The sequence below is a fragment of the Labrus bergylta genome, chromosome 16 (genome assembly GCF_963930695.1).
Source record: "Labrus bergylta chromosome 16, fLabBer1.1, whole genome shotgun sequence".
NCBI classification, from domain to species: domain Eukaryota; kingdom Metazoa; phylum Chordata; class Actinopteri; order Labriformes; family Labridae; genus Labrus; species Labrus bergylta.
In genome coordinates this window covers 7,452,687-7,473,236 of record NC_089210.1, presented here as the reverse complement: position 1 = coordinate 7,473,236, position 20,550 = coordinate 7,452,687, and the positions used below count along the sequence as shown (strand labels likewise).

At 42.8% G+C, this 20,550-nt stretch overlaps 1 protein-coding gene across 1 annotated transcript; it reads left to right on the top strand.

Annotated features, from left to right (window-relative positions):
• The first annotated feature begins 507 nt into the window (after positions 1-507).
• rnf216 (ring finger protein 216) lies at positions 508-18,903 on the top strand. The gene is made up of 17 exons (XM_020651318.3): positions 508-610; positions 1,388-1,525; positions 2,634-2,764; positions 2,952-4,319; positions 4,725-4,801; positions 5,557-5,662; positions 5,770-5,931; positions 6,387-6,498; positions 6,812-6,945; positions 7,195-7,245; positions 7,591-7,728; positions 8,281-8,429; positions 9,027-9,105; positions 14,246-14,343; positions 15,968-16,190; positions 16,832-16,901; positions 17,975-18,903. Exons 2-17 carry the CDS (start codon positions 1,459-1,461, stop codon positions 18,361-18,363), a joined length of 3,354 nt encoding a protein of 1,117 aa, XP_020506974.2. The 5' UTR covers positions 508-610; positions 1,388-1,458; the 3' UTR covers positions 18,364-18,903.
• The last annotated feature ends 1,647 nt before the right edge of the window (positions 18,904-20,550 follow it).

Genomic DNA, 20,550 nt, shown 5'->3' with positions numbered 1-20,550 from the left:
TATTTTAAGTTATTTATCAATTCTCCTTACACGTTAAATACTTTACAAGATAAGATAATCCTTTATTTATCCCACAACGGGGAAATTTACAGTGCTACAGCAGCAAAGAGCAAAGATTGCAAACAGAAAGTGAACAAAGTACAATTTAAATAAAAAATTAAGTATGTACAAAAAAATAGATTTAAAAAAAAAAAAAAAAAAAAATTAGATCAGCTGATCTGCAGTTTTGACAAAAATGTAGTCAGAATATTCCGTGTAACACAGACTGAATCCTGGATAATGTATACTATCTTAATATATTTAAATTACACCATAACACCTTTTTAAAGCAGGACGTTATTCTGTCCTGTCTCCATAACCTTCAACGATTCCACAATGACGTTGCTTACTTTACAAAACATGTTGGAAAAAAAGAGCATCTCCTCACATTTAGGTCCGGGGGCTCTTGCAGGACTACATTTCCCAGAGGGCCACCGCCGTTTTTACGTAGCGGAAGGGATTGTACGCGTGACGTATCTTCTGTTCTTGTTTTGGCAGTTTGTTTCGATATTCACGGATTGCTAGTCCACCAACAAGGCGCTTTGTACTGGCAAATCTCCACGAAGATGCGGTATTTAACATTTCTGCATGCGCATTTGACACTCTTAGCTTTCAGACTTTACACGTTTGTTCCGACGCAGTGTTATAGATAAGAATCCTGACGGCGGGCAGCTTACTGTGTAACCTACTAGCTCGCCAGCTACCCTAGCAAGGCGAGCTAATTGCCTTTAGCTTAGCTGTGAGCACAGGTTTTTTTTTTTATTCTGTATGTTTTGCTGCGGAAATTATCGATTTAGCCTCTGATGTGTTGGTTTTTTTTTGCCACATCATCTTAAACGCCGAGCTTATAAAACAACATTCATTCCGATGTCACGATCATGAGTGAAACACAAGTTAATATAGAAAGTATTTCAACATAAGCAGCAGCTCAGTGCTAAGTGTTAGCGTCCACTGTGATTACAGAAAAGTCTGATTCACACTGATTTAATGTCAGCTTTACTTACATCTAAAGGAAGCAGGGCTGGGTTAGTAAGTTAAGGTGACGGAGTGAATGTTTCATATTCATGTTGGATCGTGTTTCTCAACAGCTCCAAGTTAACTTTCGGTAAAAAATAGGTTTCGTCGTTTTTAAGTTGGTGACACACATCCTAACTCCTCTTCAATCTGCTCATCAGGCTTTCAGTTAACTCTCCTGTTGCTTACATGTTTGTTTGTTTGTTACAAGGAACGACCAACCATTCTCTAGTTTGGTAAAGTGACACTATTTGTTGATACTCTAGGGGGATTTTCAGGTCTAACTGTGTGTGTGTGTATGTATGTGTGTGTGTGTGTGTGTGTGTGTGTGTAGATGGTATTAAATGAGCAGTGACTGTATGTGTAAGTGGGCTGATTCAGGGAGCTGCTAGGTGTGGGTTCAACATGGCAGATGGAGGCAGCGACGACGAGGTCATTCATCTGGCGAGCTTCAATGTCCACCGCAGCCAAGGTGCGACACCACCTCATATCCACACTCACATTCAAAAAAAAAAAAAAAAAAAAAAAAATCTTATGCAATGTCCTGCTCCACTTTCAATTTCTCAATCAGTTTGAAAATCAGCCGCTGTGGTGGTAGCAGACTATTTTGTATGTCAGACCTGTTTCATAGTTGTTGCTCCCATTGCAAACCATGTGGGTAGACATCCAAACCTCATGGATGCACAGGTATTTAAAGTCCAGCATGTCTTGATCTTGTTTACATTAGGGTTGTACATTACATTTTATGCACAATAAAATATAACATGTTTTTATTTATTTTTAAATGATATAATATTTCATCACAATTTTGATTAGATTGGATTGAAAGGCCTGCAAATGAGTTGGTATCATATTCCAATATAACAAAATTGAAGCAGAACAGAAGTTACACTGGTATGCAAAAGGGGTTCAAAATAATGTTTATCATATTTGTTTTTTTTTTTTTGTTTTTTAAAGATTTATTTTTGGGCTTTTAATGGAGAGATAGGACAGTGGATAGAGTTGGAAATCAGGGAGAGTGGGGAATGACATGCGGGAAAGAGGCCACAGGTGGGAGGTGAACCCGGGTCGCCCGCTTGAGACGACAGCCTCCATACATGGGGCGCGCGCACCAACTACTGCGCCACCAGCGCCCCCGAGATGATGTTTTTAATAGCCTTTCACTATGCATTGAGGATATTGGATCGTTGAATATCGAAAGAAAAAGTTATATAAAGACTGAAGAAACCAGCAATTATGAACCTCAGGTTGTTGACAAGATGTTTTTGTGAAAACAATTCTAAGTATTATAAGATAACCTACTTTGCATTGCAGTTTCTTCAATTCGGAATTGTGTATATAATGTCACTATAAGGCAACTTTTACTTCCGTTTATGCAGAAGTAATATGTCACTCAACACAACCTTGTATACCATTATAAAGATTAAGTACAGGCTCAGACATGATTTTCAGTTTTTCCTATCTCTAAATGTTTAAAATATTCCACAATTTCCCAGTTTGGGATCAATAAAGTAATTCTATTCTATTCTATTCTATCCCAGCAAATATCTACTGTTTGACATGATACTGCGTCTGCACAGGTTCTCGTCCCAGGAAGAGGGAGCTCATCACTATTTCTGATGATTCTGACGAGGAGCCTGTAACTTTGGTACCCGGCAGCCCTGTTTTAGTTCCAGACGACGCAGATGATGATGACGTCAGCATCCTGGAGGTAAAATATAGACTCTGTGTTCAACTCTGTAATTTGCACACACAGAGACTTTCCTGTAAATAGAGGTTTGTGGTCTCAAGTTTAATTAATTTCTCAGTGTTGCGTCACTGCAGAGCTGCAGATATATATTTACAAGTTTAATCTATGTCCATTCATTTTTGAATGTATTGTTTTTGTCCTCCTGCAGGCGCTGACTCCCGCACGCAAACATGTGATTCGTCCAGCAGCAAAATGGAGCGGAGCCTTACACAAACCAATTCATGATACAGGTCATAGTAGCGCAACTTCTGGGGTTCCCGTGGGGGACCCTGGTTCTGCCCCCTCTACCTCCAGAGATGCCAAGGCGGCTTCCTCCGCAGTCAGGCCAGCCATACGAACGCCAGTTCAGCCCAGCAATTCTGCACACACACAGCCGCAGCCGGGCTCTGCGTCACACACACTATCTCAGCCAAAACTTCACGCGAACTTTCAACAAATGGACGGTACATCTGCACATGCAAAAGTGGAGCTCCATGCAGTTTCTTCTTCAGTTCAAACGCTGTCTACCTCCACACATGCCAAGGCCAGCTCCATCGCATCAAGAGCACCCGTACGAGAGCTCGTTCAGCCTAAGCCCAGCACATCCGGACTCGTGCAGCAACAGGCCGGCTCTTCAGCACACTTAATGGCGGAGCCCCAAGCAGGAACCTCCACCTGTGCCTCACAATCTTCTTGCGCCGTGGCAACAACCGCGTCAAGTTCTTCTACACAGACTCGAGAGAAGGCTGGTACAAGTACTCATTCACAAGACAATCCTCAGGCCAGCACTTCTTCTGCACAGTCCCACACACAGACTCAGTCTCAGCCCGGTACATCTACACAGATCCAGTCCAGTGGGACCACAATCCTACAGCAACACCAAGTCATCAAGGTGAAGGGGATGAATCTCGTCGTTCTTCCCCATCAGCCGAGCATTCAGGCCTCTGCTCTAATAACCCAACCCCAGCTGCATTTCAGGCCTCAAAACCTGCTGCATCCGGTGTCCTTCAATCACATGCAAGGCAACCTCATTCAGATCGAACCTAAGCCCTTTGCTCATACCCCGGCCCAAACCCCAGTCCAGGCCGCTCAACCACTTCAGGTGACATCGGTGATCCCCCCTGCGGTCCTTGTAGCCACAGCCCCAGAGAGACTAGGCCCTCCAGAGGCAGGGCACCGGATCATCTTGGGAAGCCAGGCACCTGGCGGGGCTGTTCCCAATCCCCCGTCAAATTCTGCCGGCTCCAGTGTGGGTGCAGCACGAGCAACCGGTTTCAACATCAGGGTGCCTAACATGGACTCAAACCCTCCTGTCCCTCCAGCTGCCGCAGCTTCAGTCCCGCACAATGGGGAAGAGGCTCGTCTTGTTCTGGCTCCAGCTCTTAACCATGAAAGGGTCAATCCAGCTCCTGGTCTGGTCGCCGTCCCTCCTGCACCAGAGGAGATTCCTCTCATAGAGGACGCAAGACCTGGGCCCTCTGCACCTCGAGAGAGGCCGGAGCATCAGCCCCACATCAGAGCGCTGATCACTGGTGTTGTGAGTGTCACATAAATGTGTGCAAACAGTAGAATCACCCTTGTCTCTATTACCAAAACAGTTAGATGATTTGAATTGTGCTGTTTCTGTTATTGTGCCCACTCCATTAACATGCTGGAGGGCCGCAAAATATTAGGAGCACCTTTCAATATAATGCACTCTAGTACACCTCCACCTCCCACTACAACTTTGAAAATAAAGTACAAGTATCACCTTTCTGATTATGTCAACAGATACTGAAAGTGTAGAAGCTTCTCTCAAGTAGAGAATGTGGTAGAGCTATTGTATTTTGTATTAGATTGCATTGGTGGTCCTCATGTTATGTCTGATAGGTGTAAGGAGGTTTCTCATCTCCTCTATCCTTGCTATATTCAGTCTGCTCACCTCTTTGTTTGTCCTCCACAGTTGGATCTCCTTCCAGATGTCCAAGAAGCCTTTGTAGCAGAACTAATCCAAAAGAATAATGTGAAAGACTTGAATGTGTAAGAGGCATAAATCCTTTCATTGTTTTACTGCAAGCATTTTGTTAAGTTCAGGACTACTGAATATCACTATCAAATTCCAACCTGTCAAATATAACTGAAAGCGTGATATTACTAAAATATAGAGGTGTACTGCAGCATTTGGTTTGGTCCCTGCAGTGTTTTTATTCCTTTATCTGCAGTGTGTATGTGCTTTATGTGTCACAGGTACATTATTGGTACAATAGTGAGCATCATTTTACATTTTATTGGCTTTAATGTCCGTTTTCAGACTTGATCTAACTGTTGAAGATTTCTGATTAAAATTCAGGCCTAACTTATTGAGAAGTCACATGTTGGTTTTTGTAGTCTGAACTACAAGCTGTACTTTTATAACCCATCTGAAGTGTTTTTAGGGAATTTGTGTCTTAACTAATTCAGGTATAGTCAACCTTGGTTGAACTTTTGTCATAGTTTAAAGCTGTCTTCCTTTTTTCATTGTGAGTATTTATTAAACCATCAGAATACGTGAATAAGAAGTTGAAGTCTACAACCTTGTGTTTAAAGGATAGAAATCAAACTGTATTGTAATAAAACTGGAGGTCATATGTAGTATTAGTTTTGCATATTTTATCTCAAAGACTCTTTATTTGTACATATGTAAAATGTTACATGTTACACTTTGTACTGTAAAAATGTGTACTGTGTTGTACTGGTTGTGTTAAAGTAACTGTAGAAGTTTGTTAACACACAGTTCCTCTCTGCTGTGTTTGCAGTATCTGTAACCTGCTGTTGGAGAACCCAGACTATCCCAGAAGAGAGACAGCAGCCACAGCAGCTCCCACCAGCATCCTACTCGAATCTGGAGACAACCAGACTGAGGTAAACGGCTGATGTTTATCCAGATTCACGTGTTGCTTGTTTGTCAAATTGCAATTCAACAATGGAAATTCTCATGTTTCTTTGCGTCTGTTCTGGGATCTTTTCAGGTGACAGAGGACCTCTTTGACTATTTTAATCTGGGCACGGTGGGGCCTGAAGCTGTGATGCAGGCTGCTGACTTGCTCATGGCAGATTTCAGGATGCTCAGCTGTCAGGACATCAAATGGGCCCTCAACGCTCTCAAGGGACACTATGCAATCACACGCAAGGTACCTGCTTGTTGTTTTTTAGTCCATTGTGCATTTTAGCAGTGTAGAGGCTCATCGAAGTACTTAAGTGACTTATCCCAAGAAGCACTCAAGGTACACTTAGCAGAAAGGAATTAAACCAATGAAAAACAATCAGACAAACAAGGGCATTCCGCAAGGAGCCTACCTGGGTCCCCAGACAGCTTTTTAAAGGTAGATTACAAAACTTCATGAAAGATGATGGATTTCAGACTTCTGCTTTTCCCAACTGTTGGTCAGACTTTTAGAGGGAATTTTTAACTTGAATGACCCAACAACAAAGACAGTCTTGGCTGCAGAAGTCTAGTTTGCAGGCCTAATTTTCTACAAAAAAATGATGACATGAAATTTTGACCTCATTTTACCGCAATGCATTCACTCTCATTACTTTTTTTGCTCTTTTCTTTAAAATCTCTCCTTACCTCCCACTCTGCCAGGCCTTATGTGAAGCTCTGAAGAAGTGGCAGGATTCAGGCGACCCCTCAGGGAAGAGACGACGGAGCAGAGCCTCCTCTGAGCGCTGCTACATCGACTTCCATTTTGAGCGTGGTAAGGAAACTTTTAAAACTTTTCTCTCCAGGTTCATGCAAATTCATGAAGCAATGCCTTACTTGAGCTTGATTAAGTCTTTTCCTTGTGCCCTTAATGTTTGTGTCCCTGTCTTGGGTAATTATTCTCTTTTTTTCCCAAACTCAAACTGGGGTTCTGTCTTTTCCTCATAAAATACATTTAAATCTTAGGGGACTTCCTGATTAAATTAAGGATTCATGCATAAATAAAAAAAAGTGTTCTAGAAAAGTGATGAATGTTAAATCTCTTGCCACATGCTGCCACACTCAGTCAGCTCTCTTCTGTCCATCAGGCTCAACAAAGTTTGACAAGAGGATGTATTTCTTGGAGAACGACCGCCGCTACTGCCGGACATACAGCAATTTGGAAGCTTCTCTGCAGAAGGAGCTCTCATTCTACCAGCAGAAGGCCAAGGAATGGGCAGAGGTACACATACCCAAAACCACATACACACATGTTTTTGTCACTTGACTGTATTAGATGAGTCATCACTTCATTTAATTGTAAAATATTTTATATGCAGACACCAAAGTCTAGTTCAGTTTTATTAGCGTAAGACAAAATGTGATAACATTATGACTTTTCAATACAAAGCAAATAACATTTGTATTACCAGTATGTTAACTGCTGCTTGTATAACTGGCAACATGTAAAGACTTCTTCCTGTTTCTGCAGCACGAGGACTTCCTCCTGGCTCTGCAGGTCAATGAAGACGAATACAAAAAGGTGAGAAACACACTGAGGCCTAGCAGGTCTTTGGTTCTTGTTCAGTCAGATAGTCGCTGAATGTGTATTTAAAATAGCTAAATTGTGTTTTTAGGTCACACAAAATGGAAACGACTCTCTTTTGTTTTCCCAAAAGTCAAAATCCAAGCCTTAACATGTGTTTCTTCTTTAGGTTCAACATGTAGAAGATGTGTTAGAATGGATTCCTGAATTCCTTGTTGTAGCTTTAGAAACTGCACCAAGTCTTAAGCTGATACCTGAAACTGATAAACGTTTTAAAGCCTCTGCATGTCATACAATGTGTTTGTTTTTTTTCAATTATTCTTTTCTTTTTTTTTTTTGCAGGACGGCCAGCTGATCGAGTGCGGATGCTGCTTCGGGGAGTTTGCATTTGAGAAGATGACTCAGTGTTCAGACGGACATCTGTTCTGTAAAGAGTGCCTGATCAAGTACGCTCAAGAGGCAGTGTTTGGCACCGGAAAGGTAAGGACACACACACACACACACACACACACACACACACACACACACACACACACACACACACACACACACACACACACACACACACACACACACACACACACACACACACACACACACACACACACACACACACACAACTATAAATGAATAATTATATTAAAACTGATGTTTTCCATTTTCACCAGTTGCTTATAAGTTTTTTTTAAATCCTTTACCGTTAAGTGCAGTCACACACAAACGTAGAGAAATACATTGATGAGTTATGGTAGGCCTGTATGATTCATTGCAATCCAACAAAACATCCCTGGGATAGTTTATCTTTCTCTGCTGATTTGTCTTTATGAAGCCATAGTTTCAGGTCAATGTTACTTGATTAGGTTTGCATTGTAAAATTCATTGTTTCAAATTTTTGATCAGATTGAATGGCTATTTTAATATTATGATTTAAAAAAAAAAATCTGTGTTTCTTCACTCTTGAGTTTTGTCTGAATGAACCTGTGAATGTACTTTTGTATTTGGAGTCACTCTTTTGTGTTCATCATCTCACAGTCGGAGCTGAGCTGCATGGAGGGGGGCTGCCCTTGCTCCTACCCGGTGTGTGAGCTGGAGAAAGTCCTCCCAGAAAACATTCTGTGTAAATATTATGAGAGGCAGGCGGAGGAGGCCGTCGCCGCCACCTGTGCTGATGAACTTGTGCGGTAAGTGTTGTTGCAGTTATCTCGTATGAACCGAGTTCATGTGGTTTAAACTTGTTACACTTTGTAACTTACTACTTTAACTTACATCATGCAGTGGACAAAAACGTTCAGTTCCATAGTTGTTACATCCTTTATAAAACACAAACAGTTGTCGGTTAAAATGATAATTCAATAAACCAAAAAGATCATCTTATCTTTTTTTATTTAACATGCAAGGGTCCAGACATTCCTCTTTTTGCATCTCAGATGTTAAGATAAGTTGATTTTCTTTGTAGGGTTGGGATTGAACATTTTTCAAGTTTTCTAATATTAGTTGCTGAATCACATTGTGTACTCAGGCAGGAGTGGGGGAGCAATCATGCTCGGGCACGGTACGAAACAATCATGCCTGGAGTGAAAACGCCCTAACAGACATTTATAAATGAAGGACTTAGTGAAGCTCTTACATTCAGATTCTGCACCATTTGTGTTTTCAGGGTATCTTAACTCTCACGAGGGACTTAAAACAGTGATTGTATTTGTCTGGAGCTTTGTGTGTCTGGCATTCAGCAATATCATGCATTTCCAATAATCCTCTTTCCTCTCCGATCTTTCCAGGTGTCCGTTCTGTAACTTCCCAGCTTTGTTGGACAAAGGCATGTCTCTGTTCAGCTGTCCCAACCCTCGGTGTCGCAAGGTCAGTCCTACTCTATGTATTCATGGGTTATGGGGAGGTTCTGCTTTTGAATTACGACATTCTTTAAACACTTGCCTGGTCCTCTAATGTAATCACATATGTTAGAGGTTAATCCGGTGCAAACACACAATGAATTTTTAGTAGAATTCAAGTGGACACATCATGATTAATTCAGTCCACCACGACTTGGAAACCTCACAAACTCTGAGTGCGTCGTCCACCTCAGCATGAATCACATCAGTGCATTCCAGACATGATACAGAGATCAGAGTCCGGGACAGAGGACAGATTGATGACCAGTGTTTCTGTGGAGGTGATTAAATGGTCCCAACTGGTGAGATCGCCACCTCTGACTCCCTCCCTGTTTATCTGCAGCCTCCTCCCCCTGTCAGAGGAATGCAGGGGGAGGCTTTGCTTTGTGTCTGCCAAAGCCGTCACATGAATTCCAGCCTGAAAATCTCTGTTATTCTGCAGAAACTCTCAAACACATCATACCAACAATCATCCCTCGCTCTTACCAACACAAACATCAACCCTCTCTTCGTATTCTTTGTGTGTCTTTGTTTCTTTTCTTTTTTTTTTTGTGTCTGTTCTTCTATTCTGCCACAGCACCACACTCCCTGTGTGACTCAAAACAAACACAGACACACACACACACACACACACGTGGTTTTGATGTATTCCCAGGAAGACAGAGATGTGGTTGTGTAAGCATCCTGAAATAAAAAAATAACATTTATTCACGCTGTGGCATGAAGGCCTCAAGTAAGAATGAACTAAACATCTGGAGGATAAGCCCACATTATGTTAAAACAATATATCAAATAGGGATGCAGTGCTTACACACTAAAACATACGTTGATCAATAAAAATTAAATCATCATTTAAAAGGAACCGCAATGCATTTTCCTTAATGTGAATATATGCTGGTCTATATTATTGTAAAATTAATTATTTTGTAATTTTAAAGGGAGAGCCAGTAGAAATTGTAAACACAACATTCAAACTCGGCCCCTCCTCGTTGGATCATCGCCCCCCCCAGAAGCGCACACTCAATGCAGGACGTAGTGTTTACGTTTACTGCTTGTACCTACACTGCATCTACTGGCGCAATCTAGCACAAGCTAACCACCGGTGTTTGGTCCCTGTTGTCCAACAGAAAGCAGGCTAACTCTGTGTCCGCGGTTAAAGGGCCAACTAAAGGTCCATACTCGTTTTGGAAAAAGCTTTATCCGCTCGGCGTTTCGCCTCACCGTGATTACATTTTCTCTTCTTTGCCGCTACATCCACATCCGTCATATTCTCTGGTCCGAATCGCGTCCAATTCCTGAATTGTATCTACTCCTAAACTTACCGGCGTGCCGTCATTAGCCGGGGGAAACACCAGCTTTATGCCCAGAAAGTTTCTTTTGGAAAAAAAAACATGTTTGTGTGCCGGACTACTCATTTTCAGAGTAAAACAGCGTAAATGTTCAGTTAATCAGACATCTTGAGGTATCATAATAAACGATTGTCTTGTAATAAATCGATCATCGCAGAATCCCTGTTTTGTGACATCATTGTTATTGTGAGCCATGTTGGCATATCGTATTGTTTTGTGAGTTACTCTGCGATTCCCACCCCGAAATAAACCTGTTACACATCTGACTGTGCTGCCTTTTAAATGGCAGTCACAAAAGAGGCAGACATCACCATCAAAACAGAGGACTAACATGTGGAAAGTTCCTCAGCGGTAGCGTGGCAGCACATTACTGAACATTTGTTTATTTTTAAGGGCGTTTCCATTGCATGACCCCTTTGAGAAACAGGTGAACTTACTAACCTACACAATTGTAGTTCCTGTTCTATTCTATTCTATTTTTAACTGCAGAGTCAGGGTCTGGATGGTCTATTTGTCAATCAGAAACCCCTTGGAAACTTCTGCATAAGTAGAGCGATTCATTCACAGAATAAGTCATTACTGGGTGCCTCTATTATCTTTATTCACCAAATTCATGGTGGCCATTTTCCTCTGATACCAGCAGATGGGAGCTGTAAGTGCTGTTAGATGGCTCTATTTGTACAACATGCAAGTTGCAACCAGCAGAACATTATTCTATTTGAGCAAGTGTGACGTCGTGTGTATATAAGGTAAATATAGGCATTCTTGTGTGAATTAAATGTATAGCTGTGTTTTAGCTCCCCAACTAGACGGGTTATAACCACAGTTGTAGTTCTATCAATGCGCCAATAGGTGGAGCCAGAGGTTCATAGTAGCAGCTCTAAAGTGACGCCGCACCGCTGCATCACATCACATTCTCATACACACCCAAGATTGAGCAAAAAAAAAAAAAAGAGTTGCTCGTGGTTTCTCCTGGTGTGATTCTTTTCTGATTTCAGAACCGAACAACTGCAGGGCTTGTAAAAATGTTTTTATGTTTCATGTTTTCTGGACCTTTTTAAACTATAAAAGGAAAACCACATATTGATCTATTTCGACAGAAAGTTAACACAGCTGGTTTCCTGGTTAATGTGAGTGAAGAATCAGGATGTGAGACTGTGGCTGCTTTGTTAAGCGTGTTCTGCAGAGTCCCCACTTCCTCTGCCATATACACACAAATACAATGAATATATAAATATGACATATTTTTTTAATCCTGTTTCACATTAGTGGAAGAACAGTTGAAGACAGTTGCCGTACAGTCGACCCACAGACCCACTCAGTCCACGAGCAGGGAGGGGCTTCATTATGTAACTGACACACTTCTGTGAGCCCACCCTGTCTTCTCTCACACTGTCGCCTCATTGGCTGGCTGCCCTGTCCACTCCCCTTGTACTGGTCCCTCACTGGTCCGACACACTTCCTCCTCCATTTCAAATGTGGTTCAGATCAAGTTTGACCCAGATTCTCCTCCCCCCCTCTCTTTTCTTTTCTTCTGCTACCCTTCGGCTCTGTCTGACCTACACACACACACACACACACACACACACACACACACACATATTTCTGCGCACAAGTAGGGACTTACCAATATATTCCACATGTGGTTATGAGGACATTTGGACAGGTTTGTTTTTGTGCTGTGTGTGATTACTTCATGAAAGCTGAGGAATGTGAATGTAGGCCACTGGAAGGCTGTCATGGTGTAAATGAGAGCTGGAAAAATGCACAGATGTGTGTGTGTGTGTGTGTTTGTGCATTTGTTGCACCAGTTGGCATCTTGGGACATTTTCACATCTGCTCCATATCTCAACAGATCTGAATGGACTCATGTTACACACATCTCTTTACTTCTCCTAACCATGTGGTGTGTACTCACATTTGATTGCAGTAAAAGGCACCTCCCTACAATAAACAGGCTTGGGCACACACACACACACACACACACACACACACACACACAAGCTCAATGCAGCAATCGGAAGCTCTGCATGCTGCTTGCACTGCCTTATAAGGGCTGCTGCAGACTGCAATATAACAGAAGAGACAGAATAAGGGGGAGATGCAGTGGAGGAACGGGACGGTGTGAATGAAGACGGAGGAAGGGGATGATGCAGGGTGCAAGAGAGCAAGGAAGGAGGTGAGGAAAGAGGATAGGACCCAGGGGAGAGGAGTGCAACGAAGGGAGAAATGGAGAAACGTTAAAACAGGATGAACAAAGGAGGAAGTAAAACAGCAGTAATTGTGTACATGTGTGCACATGACCTTTGTCACATACCAGCGTCACATAATTATTTGAACTCGACACCCTTGGGGCGGGGAAGTCACACCCCGTGTAAGGGTTGTCTGCAACGTCACCGGCTGTATTTTTAGCCTCGCTATAAGAGCTCAGGTGTGTTCCTGCCTTTTCGACTTCTTGTCAAGCAAGTCCCGCGGACGCTCGTTCTCTCTCTCATGCTCTCTGTCACGCTCTCTCACATGCTGCGACTCCTCCTAGTCTCTTTGTCTGCCACTAGGGGGCGATCTTCCACCACTCTGCCTCCCTGTCTTTGTGTGAGCCAGCTTTTACTGACACTTGAGTCCTCTTCTAACTCCTCCTTACCTCCTGTACAAATCACAAATCAGGGTCCAGAGTGTGTCCTTGTTATATATATTTTTTTGCACTTCACACACACTCTTATGTTTCACAAGTATGTTTCATTGCATGTCTTTGCTTGGACGCTCCTTTTTAAAATCAGAAATACCACAGAAATGGAAAAGTAAATATGGTCCACTTTGAAGAAAAAGGCTTCTCTTCAGTTTGAAGCGGCCACATTATGATTGGAAAAGTCCTTGTGTGACTTTCAGAGAGTCTTCAGTGTTTCCATCGAAACCGCTCCAGCTCCCCCACCCTCTGGCTGACCTTGCAAACACAACCGTCTCTGAGAACTGAGCCTGTGGCAGCTGAAGCACAAAGCAATATCAGACAAGAACAGACTGCAGGATGTGTAAAGAGGGTGAATAACTGTCGAGGGTGTCTGTCTGACGAATGCAAGGTTACTTTCCCTGAGGTTGAAGGTCGGGGGGGCGGGCGGGTTGCTGGGAGATGTATTGCTCATATTGTGCTGCATCAGCTGTCACATGCCACACTCTTTAATATTTGATGAAGAGGCTCAAATATTTATGGTGACACCACTTAGCTAAAGGTTAGCAAAGGGTGGCAATCCCTCGCTAACGTGTGTTTCTGCCCCCGCACGTCCTTTCAGCTCTCAACTATCTCAGACTGCCGGCTGGAGGATGGAGTTGCTGTTTCTAGGCAACCGAGCAGTCAGCTAGCGAGAAAATCCCACTCTCGCTGCAGTCACACACACACACACACACCCACATTTTGCAGGGAGAGCCACACCTTGCTGTGTCTGTGCAAGTCCAAGTTCCTGCAGTGGCAGCACCAGCAGCATATAGAGCAGGACCAGAATCCAGACCTCGTGGCTCCAGTGGTAAAGCGAAAGATGGGGGGGGGGGGGAGGAAAGTCAGAGGAGGAGTGATGGATGAATGTGGTGTCGAAATATGGGATCATCTCTTGTAATTATAGCATATTTAAGGAACTCTGTGATTAATACATGTTACAAGAAGATTATTTAGGTTTCCTTTTTTTTAATTTTTTTTTTATAAACTTCTACTGAATCCCTCTTTCAAGCTCCTCACCACTGAGATCTCATTGAACTTTTGTCTTTCTCCAGGAGAGCTGCAGAAAGTGTCACGTCCAGTGGAAGCAGCACGTGGGGAAGACGTGTGAGCAGGTCCTGGAGAGGGACGAGATCCGCATGAGGGTGCTCTTGTAAGTGTGTTAAACAAAAAGAGACAAGACACAAACAGGACTCAGTTGGACCCCTTTTGTCAACACACCGACACTCTCACGCTCATCGTCTGAACAGTTTAGTCATTTTTTTTTTAAGGAGGGGATTCGTAAAACATTGGTTAGTAAAGATCTAACGTTTCATTTTTGATCCAAATACATATTTTATTGAGTCATAGCAACCAGCAAGTCTCTTCTCCAGTGTGAGTGCGCCCAAAGAGAATAATAACGTCACATATACAGTAAAGCACCTTAACAAAGGAGAGTTACAAAGTGCTTACACAAACAAGTAAACTAAACGCCCAGTAGACAAGAAAAGGTGAAGTCAATACGACGTTAAAGGGGCAGTAAGCAACATGATTCTTTCAGTCGGGGGGGGGGATCTTCCGCCTCTCCTTCTGCTACCTCGATTCATTCATTCTGCTACGCCCATCCCACCAAACGATGCTCCAGACATGCGTGGCAAACGTTATCACTGTTACTGTTTGTTCCAGCAGGTCGGTTATGTCAGACTTGGAGGTCAAAAACACTGACCGGCAGCCGATCAATACACGTCCAACAACAAGTAGCAACAGGTGTGTGCCGCACAGCTGCTGTGCTCTCTGCAGCACCGTGGTGAGGAGAGAGAGAGAGAGTCATGTAGAAGGCAGATTATGATAGTTAGTAGATTGTCTCTCTGATTGGTTTCTTATGAGCTTATCTGTTTGATTTCGAGTTTAAAACAAAAAGTCTAAATACAACGGGGCAGTGCTCACAGATCAGACATCATTTCTATTTGATTGAATTAGTGATGGGCAGTGATCAAGCTTTGTGACCCACAATTCTGATTAAAATCATTTTGCCTAGTGTAGCTTTTAAACCAAGCAGACAAAAACCCAGACGAGAGGAAATGAAAAGAAAACAAGTTACGATTCAGATGCATGTCGTTTTTGTTTAACATTAGAACACTCAAACAACAGGCCTCCTTATAACCCAGAGAGGATGCTGGGTAAACAGTACACAGGATGACGCACCAGGAAGCGGACAGGCCCGGCTGCTTCCCGTGAAACAGCTGGCCCACAGGCAAGCACGTCCTGTTTTGAGCCGTTCACGGATCTTCTCACTTCCCGGTACTGAAAGAGACGAGAAGCAGTCTGGTAGAGAGATCAAGAAGTGAGGAGCACGGACCTGATGGTTATTAGATCCCCGAAGCACCAGCATTCTCTCTCTCCCTCTCTCGCTCTCTGGATCATGTGGGCGTGGCTCTGACATTAGAAAGAAAAACTGGACTCTGCACTCATCTGCAAACTTTTTCAAAACAGAGCTATAAACATTTCAAATGAATATTATTGGTTCTTAAACTCCACCTTTTAGATTCACTGAAATGTAATGCTGCTATTAGTGTTCTGGTTCTCAAAATTGGTCTTTGTCTCAAGATCCTTTTGAAAGTGATGCTAAGATCTTACAATGAAAACATGCACGAGTCTAGGATAGTGTTCATCTGCAGAGTTTGAGACATACTTTTACGATACTGTTCTGAACTCAACTTAACTTTCTTTCTTTTTTTAAATTATTTCCTCATCTTTTTTATTTTATTTACCTCTGTGATTCAATCCCTGCATTTCAGCGAGGAGCGAATGACGGCGGCTCGAGTCAGGAAGTGTGTGAAGTGCGGGACGGGTCTGGTGAAGTCGGAGGGCTGCAATCGGATGTCGTGCCGCTGCGGCAGCTTCATGTGCTATCTCTGCAGAGAACCAATCAACGGCTACAACCACTTCTGCCAGCACGCACGCTCGCCCGGAGCTCCCTGCCGCCACTGCCGCAAGTGCTCACTGTGGACCGACCCCACGGTAACTTCTTAAGTGTTTCTTTGGCAACCATAAATGAGAACTTTGACACCAATGCCGTGAAAATAAACAATATTGATGCCTCCAAGGTACAATAAGTAGAGTCTAACTTTTCTCTGATCAACGGCTGAGTTCTCAATAACAGTGCTCGCTCAGTTCTCTTGCCATCTGTCGCCTGACCACTTGTGCATTTTCTTACAAAAAAAAAAAAAAGTAAAGACACATCTCCCTGCACTTTGACCCCGACCATTTGAACGCATGGCATCACACAATGACCCGGCCACAGCATCACTGCCAGCCAGACCAAACAATTAGTGCCTGAACACTTAATGAGCTGGAGGTTCTCCAGAGGCGCAGCAGAGCCAAGAAATGGACAAATACTGAGAACCCGAGGACTTTTAAAGTATTTGTTAAAGTGAACTGAGCTGCAGGGTTTGTTTCAGGTCTTCCTTTTCTAGAGGCCAACCAATACACACACACACACATCTTTGTTCACTTAACTCTTTGATGTAAAAAGGATCATGGCAGGGGCCGGTTTGGCTCAGTGGTCGGAACATGTGCAAAGGGTTTTGCCTCCAACCCTCAGCCCCGTGTTGCAATTCATTAATTGCTAACGTTTTCTGTGTGTTTGTGTGTTTCTGCAGCAAGATGACGAGCGGATCATTCAGGAGATCCAGAAGGAAGGCGAGGCCGAGCTGAATAAGAAGAGTACAGGTCAGTTTTCAAAAGATGATGTGAATGATGTTCCTTCGCTGGGAAATGTTTCACTGCAGCAGCCTCGTTGTTCCTCCTCTCTGCTGCCAACTCTTTGTCTTTTAAGACATGTTGGATGTTTACAAGACATACCAGCAGCAGTAGCAAGCGGGTTTCCTGTGTTTTGTTTGTTTGAGAGTGTTTGTGTTCATTTTTTTTTTTAGGGGAGGAGACAGTGAGGTCGTGCGAGGTAACATTCGACCCTCAAAAGAAACTCTGACATGAAGTCGTCATTATGGTGGCCAACAAGGGCAATCAGCAAGCAAGAGCCCAAAAGATTTCCAAATCGAGAAGTTATGCAAAAAAATGTTTTTAAACGTGCAGTAATCCAAAGCAAATACAAGAACACAAGAAGTCCATTAAACAAAAGCATAAAATTTTTTTTTTTTTTTAAATGGAAGAGAAGAGCATTAAGAGGGTACAAAAACATAGATACCGATCCAAATCCAAAAATCACATGCAACAGAAAAACGCTGCAAATACAGTCATTTAAAACAAAAATGATCCAGGCCTGTAGGGGGCGCTAACTTGGAGCATGTAGAGCAGGCTCTACATTTATTGATTACTATGATGTGATATGGAACAGACAAAGACACGGAGGGGAGAATGTATAAGGCAGTTATCAGTAGCAACACCCAAATGTGTCTGAGAAGCTGTTTTCAGTGCTGCCAGCTGAGGTGGCCAAAATCAACTTTCTTTATTATTTTCAACATAAAAGAAGTCCCACTGAAATCCAGTTCCACTCAGCGCCCCCTTTAGGTCTGGAGCACTTCTGTTGTGATCATTCTATATGCAGCGCTGTTCTTTGTGTTTTCGTTTATTTTCACGTCTTTATGTTTCCATTGTTATATTTGTTTTAGACTTTACATTCTTTAATTTAGCATTCTGTTTCCTCTGATAAAAATCTGCTGGCTACTTGCAGCCTGTTGTCCCTTGTCAGCTGCCGTACCTTACTCAATAAAACCTGAAGAAGATATCAGACAACACTGCTGCTTCACCATCGATCACAGTTCCCTTTTTCCTCCTTCTTTCAGATAATTCAGGGAAGAGGGTCGGCCCTCCGCCCGAGCCAATCACAGAAGCCAAGAGGCCTCGCGTGGGTCCGCCCCCCGAAAACCCACCGAACCCACCGGCCCCTCCCCATCCTCAGGCGGTTCAAGCGCCCCTGTTTGTCCCTCCACGCGGCCGGTACCCACCTGGTCCGCCTCAGGCCCAGATGTACCATCAGGTGATCCTGCCCCGGCTGCCCCCGGCCCCCTATGTGCCCCCCCTGCAGCCATTGCCCATCCTGAACAATAACAACAACCATCACCACCATCACCACCACAACAACGCTCCTGTTAACCCCCATCACCACAACATGGACATGATGGACCTGCCCATGCACTACGGACCCCCGCAGCGCTACTACAGACGCTTCTAACACACTCTCTTTGACGAGTGTGCGCATTCCAGTGCAGTCGACTCGTCCGTGGACACACACACACACACACAGACACACACACACACACACACACACACACACACACACACACACACACACACTCACACATAGACATGTACTTTTCATTTCAGGCCTGTTATTGAGACCGATGTTATTTTGTCTTTCAGTTTATTACCTATCGTCATAGCTCATGTGCAGATTATTCAATTCCTTCATCTCTGAGTCTGTAAAACATACTAAAATGGAAAGTACAAACACATTTTGGACTTTGCCTTCTCCCGCTTAATTCGGGACCTGAGTAGTGAAGTGGATCTGTTCTTATACTCATCATTTTCTGTTCGATGTCGACGCTGAGCTGAATGACAGTTTAGAATCTTAAGACAATTGATTTCCGGTTTATACAGATATTTTTAAGTACAGAAAAAAGAGCGTTAGCATTCCCTTCTGTATCTTTTTTGTGTGTGCGACCACACATTTTTCTAATAAAACATTGAGTCACATGTCTGAGTTAAAAATGCACCTCTTTGCAGCTTTGATTTTTTTCGAATGAAACGGTCATTTTGTCTTCTTCCTTGAATCTCTTTTCACTTTCTGCGTCTCTCTGTCTCGTTCAGTCTGTCTTGCTCCCCTCCTCCCTCTCTAAAGGCTGAAAAAGGGGCTGACTCATGATAACTGAGCCCCCCAGGCTATAAACCAATCACCTGACAGAGTGTCTGCTTTCCACCAATCATGATGCTGCAACAGCCGTGCTTTGTGATGTTGCAGAGAGAGGGGACTTCTTTGTTCAGCCAAGTGTGCTGTGAGTGTGACAAATCACTTTGCTACACGCACTCATTCACTGCCTCTTGTCTCTGCATGCAGAGTATAAAAGTAGCACAGAAAACGCCCGTTTTAGCCCAGGGGTCCTAATGGTTTTAGTCATGGGTGGTACGAGACAGATTGTGTCTGTATGAGGGCCAGAATTAGGCTTTAATCACATTCAGGATCTTTAAACACCGGCCAAGATTGTCATGAATGACATGATGTATTTAACAGAGATTCACGATGACGTGGAGGGGATCCATTGAGTCTTCATGAATCTCAGCAGCAGCGTTAGAGCAGCTTATTACAGTAGGCGTCTTCTATGAAATGAATATGGACGCAGTTTTATTATGAATTCAATGTTTTTGTATTGAATCACAACAGATTCTTGCATATTGCTCACTGAATAAGGTAGCATCACTATAGCTAGACAACTGTGACAAGCTACACGAGCCATACCGAGCTTTGTCCTGATGGTTACATTCATCAACAAACATTTTAGTTTTATTATTTCTTTGGTTAGTTTTCATTAATGAGTATAACCACGGTCCAGACTTTTTATTCAAGTACAGATTCATCTTTATGGTTGCACCAGAAGAAATTAAAGGCTTGAAGAGGTCAGAAAAGCTCCAGCAGCACTTGTAGTATGAAGATCAACTTTGTTAACAAATTAGACTGACGCGTTTCGGCTTGTGGCCTTGATCAGGTTCCCGAAGAAAAATGTTGAATCAGGAATAAATCAATCAAATTTGAAAAGGCTTTTATTCTTTTCTAGATCTCAGAGACTCTCTGGGGGCTTCAAGACGAGTGTGTGGGTCATGGATTACAGCTGAGTAGAATAATAGAGTATAATCTGGTTATGATTCATTTAAGACCAAAGAACTGGTTTAAGTGACATGATAAGATTCAATAAATCAGATGATTTAGAAGTCAAATAAACAAATGTCCATCAATAACATGGAAAATAAAACTTACAAAGCATATTTCGAACTAAGCTTGTAAACGTGGTAAAAAAAAGTTATGCCTGCTAAACATCAATATGCTCATCTTGTAAGAGCGTATTAGCATGCTACCTTTATGGTGTTGGTCTTTCTTGTTATCTCAGGTATTCAATTGTTTAAAAAAAATATATATATATATGTTTAATAGTCATTGTTTATGAAATGTAGCTTTCTGCCCTCATCTTATCTGCCTCAAGATACAGAAAGAGTAAATCAGTTAGATACATAACTGCAGTGCTTTGACCTTTTCTGGCATTTGGAAACAAACGCTCAGCCCTTTCAGTCACTAGCTGATCAGCCGGTGTGGACTTTTACGCTTTGAATGGGGTTTTGATGAGATACATTTGAGCTGCAGCTTAAAAAA

Bases quoted from the DNA above. Each gene is read 5' to 3' on its own strand.
- rnf216 (XM_020651318.3), top strand. From the start codon at position 1,459: ATGGCAGATGGAGGCAGCGACGACGAGGTCATTCATCTGGCGAGCTTC. The intron at 9,106-14,245 runs GTCAGTCCTACT...GTCTTTCTCCAG, and splicing joins CCAACCCTCGGTGTCGCAAG to GAGAGCTGCAGAAAGTGTCA. The intron at 14,344-15,967 runs GTAAGTGTGTTA...CCTGCATTTCAG, and splicing joins ATCCGCATGAGGGTGCTCTT to CGAGGAGCGAATGACGGCGG.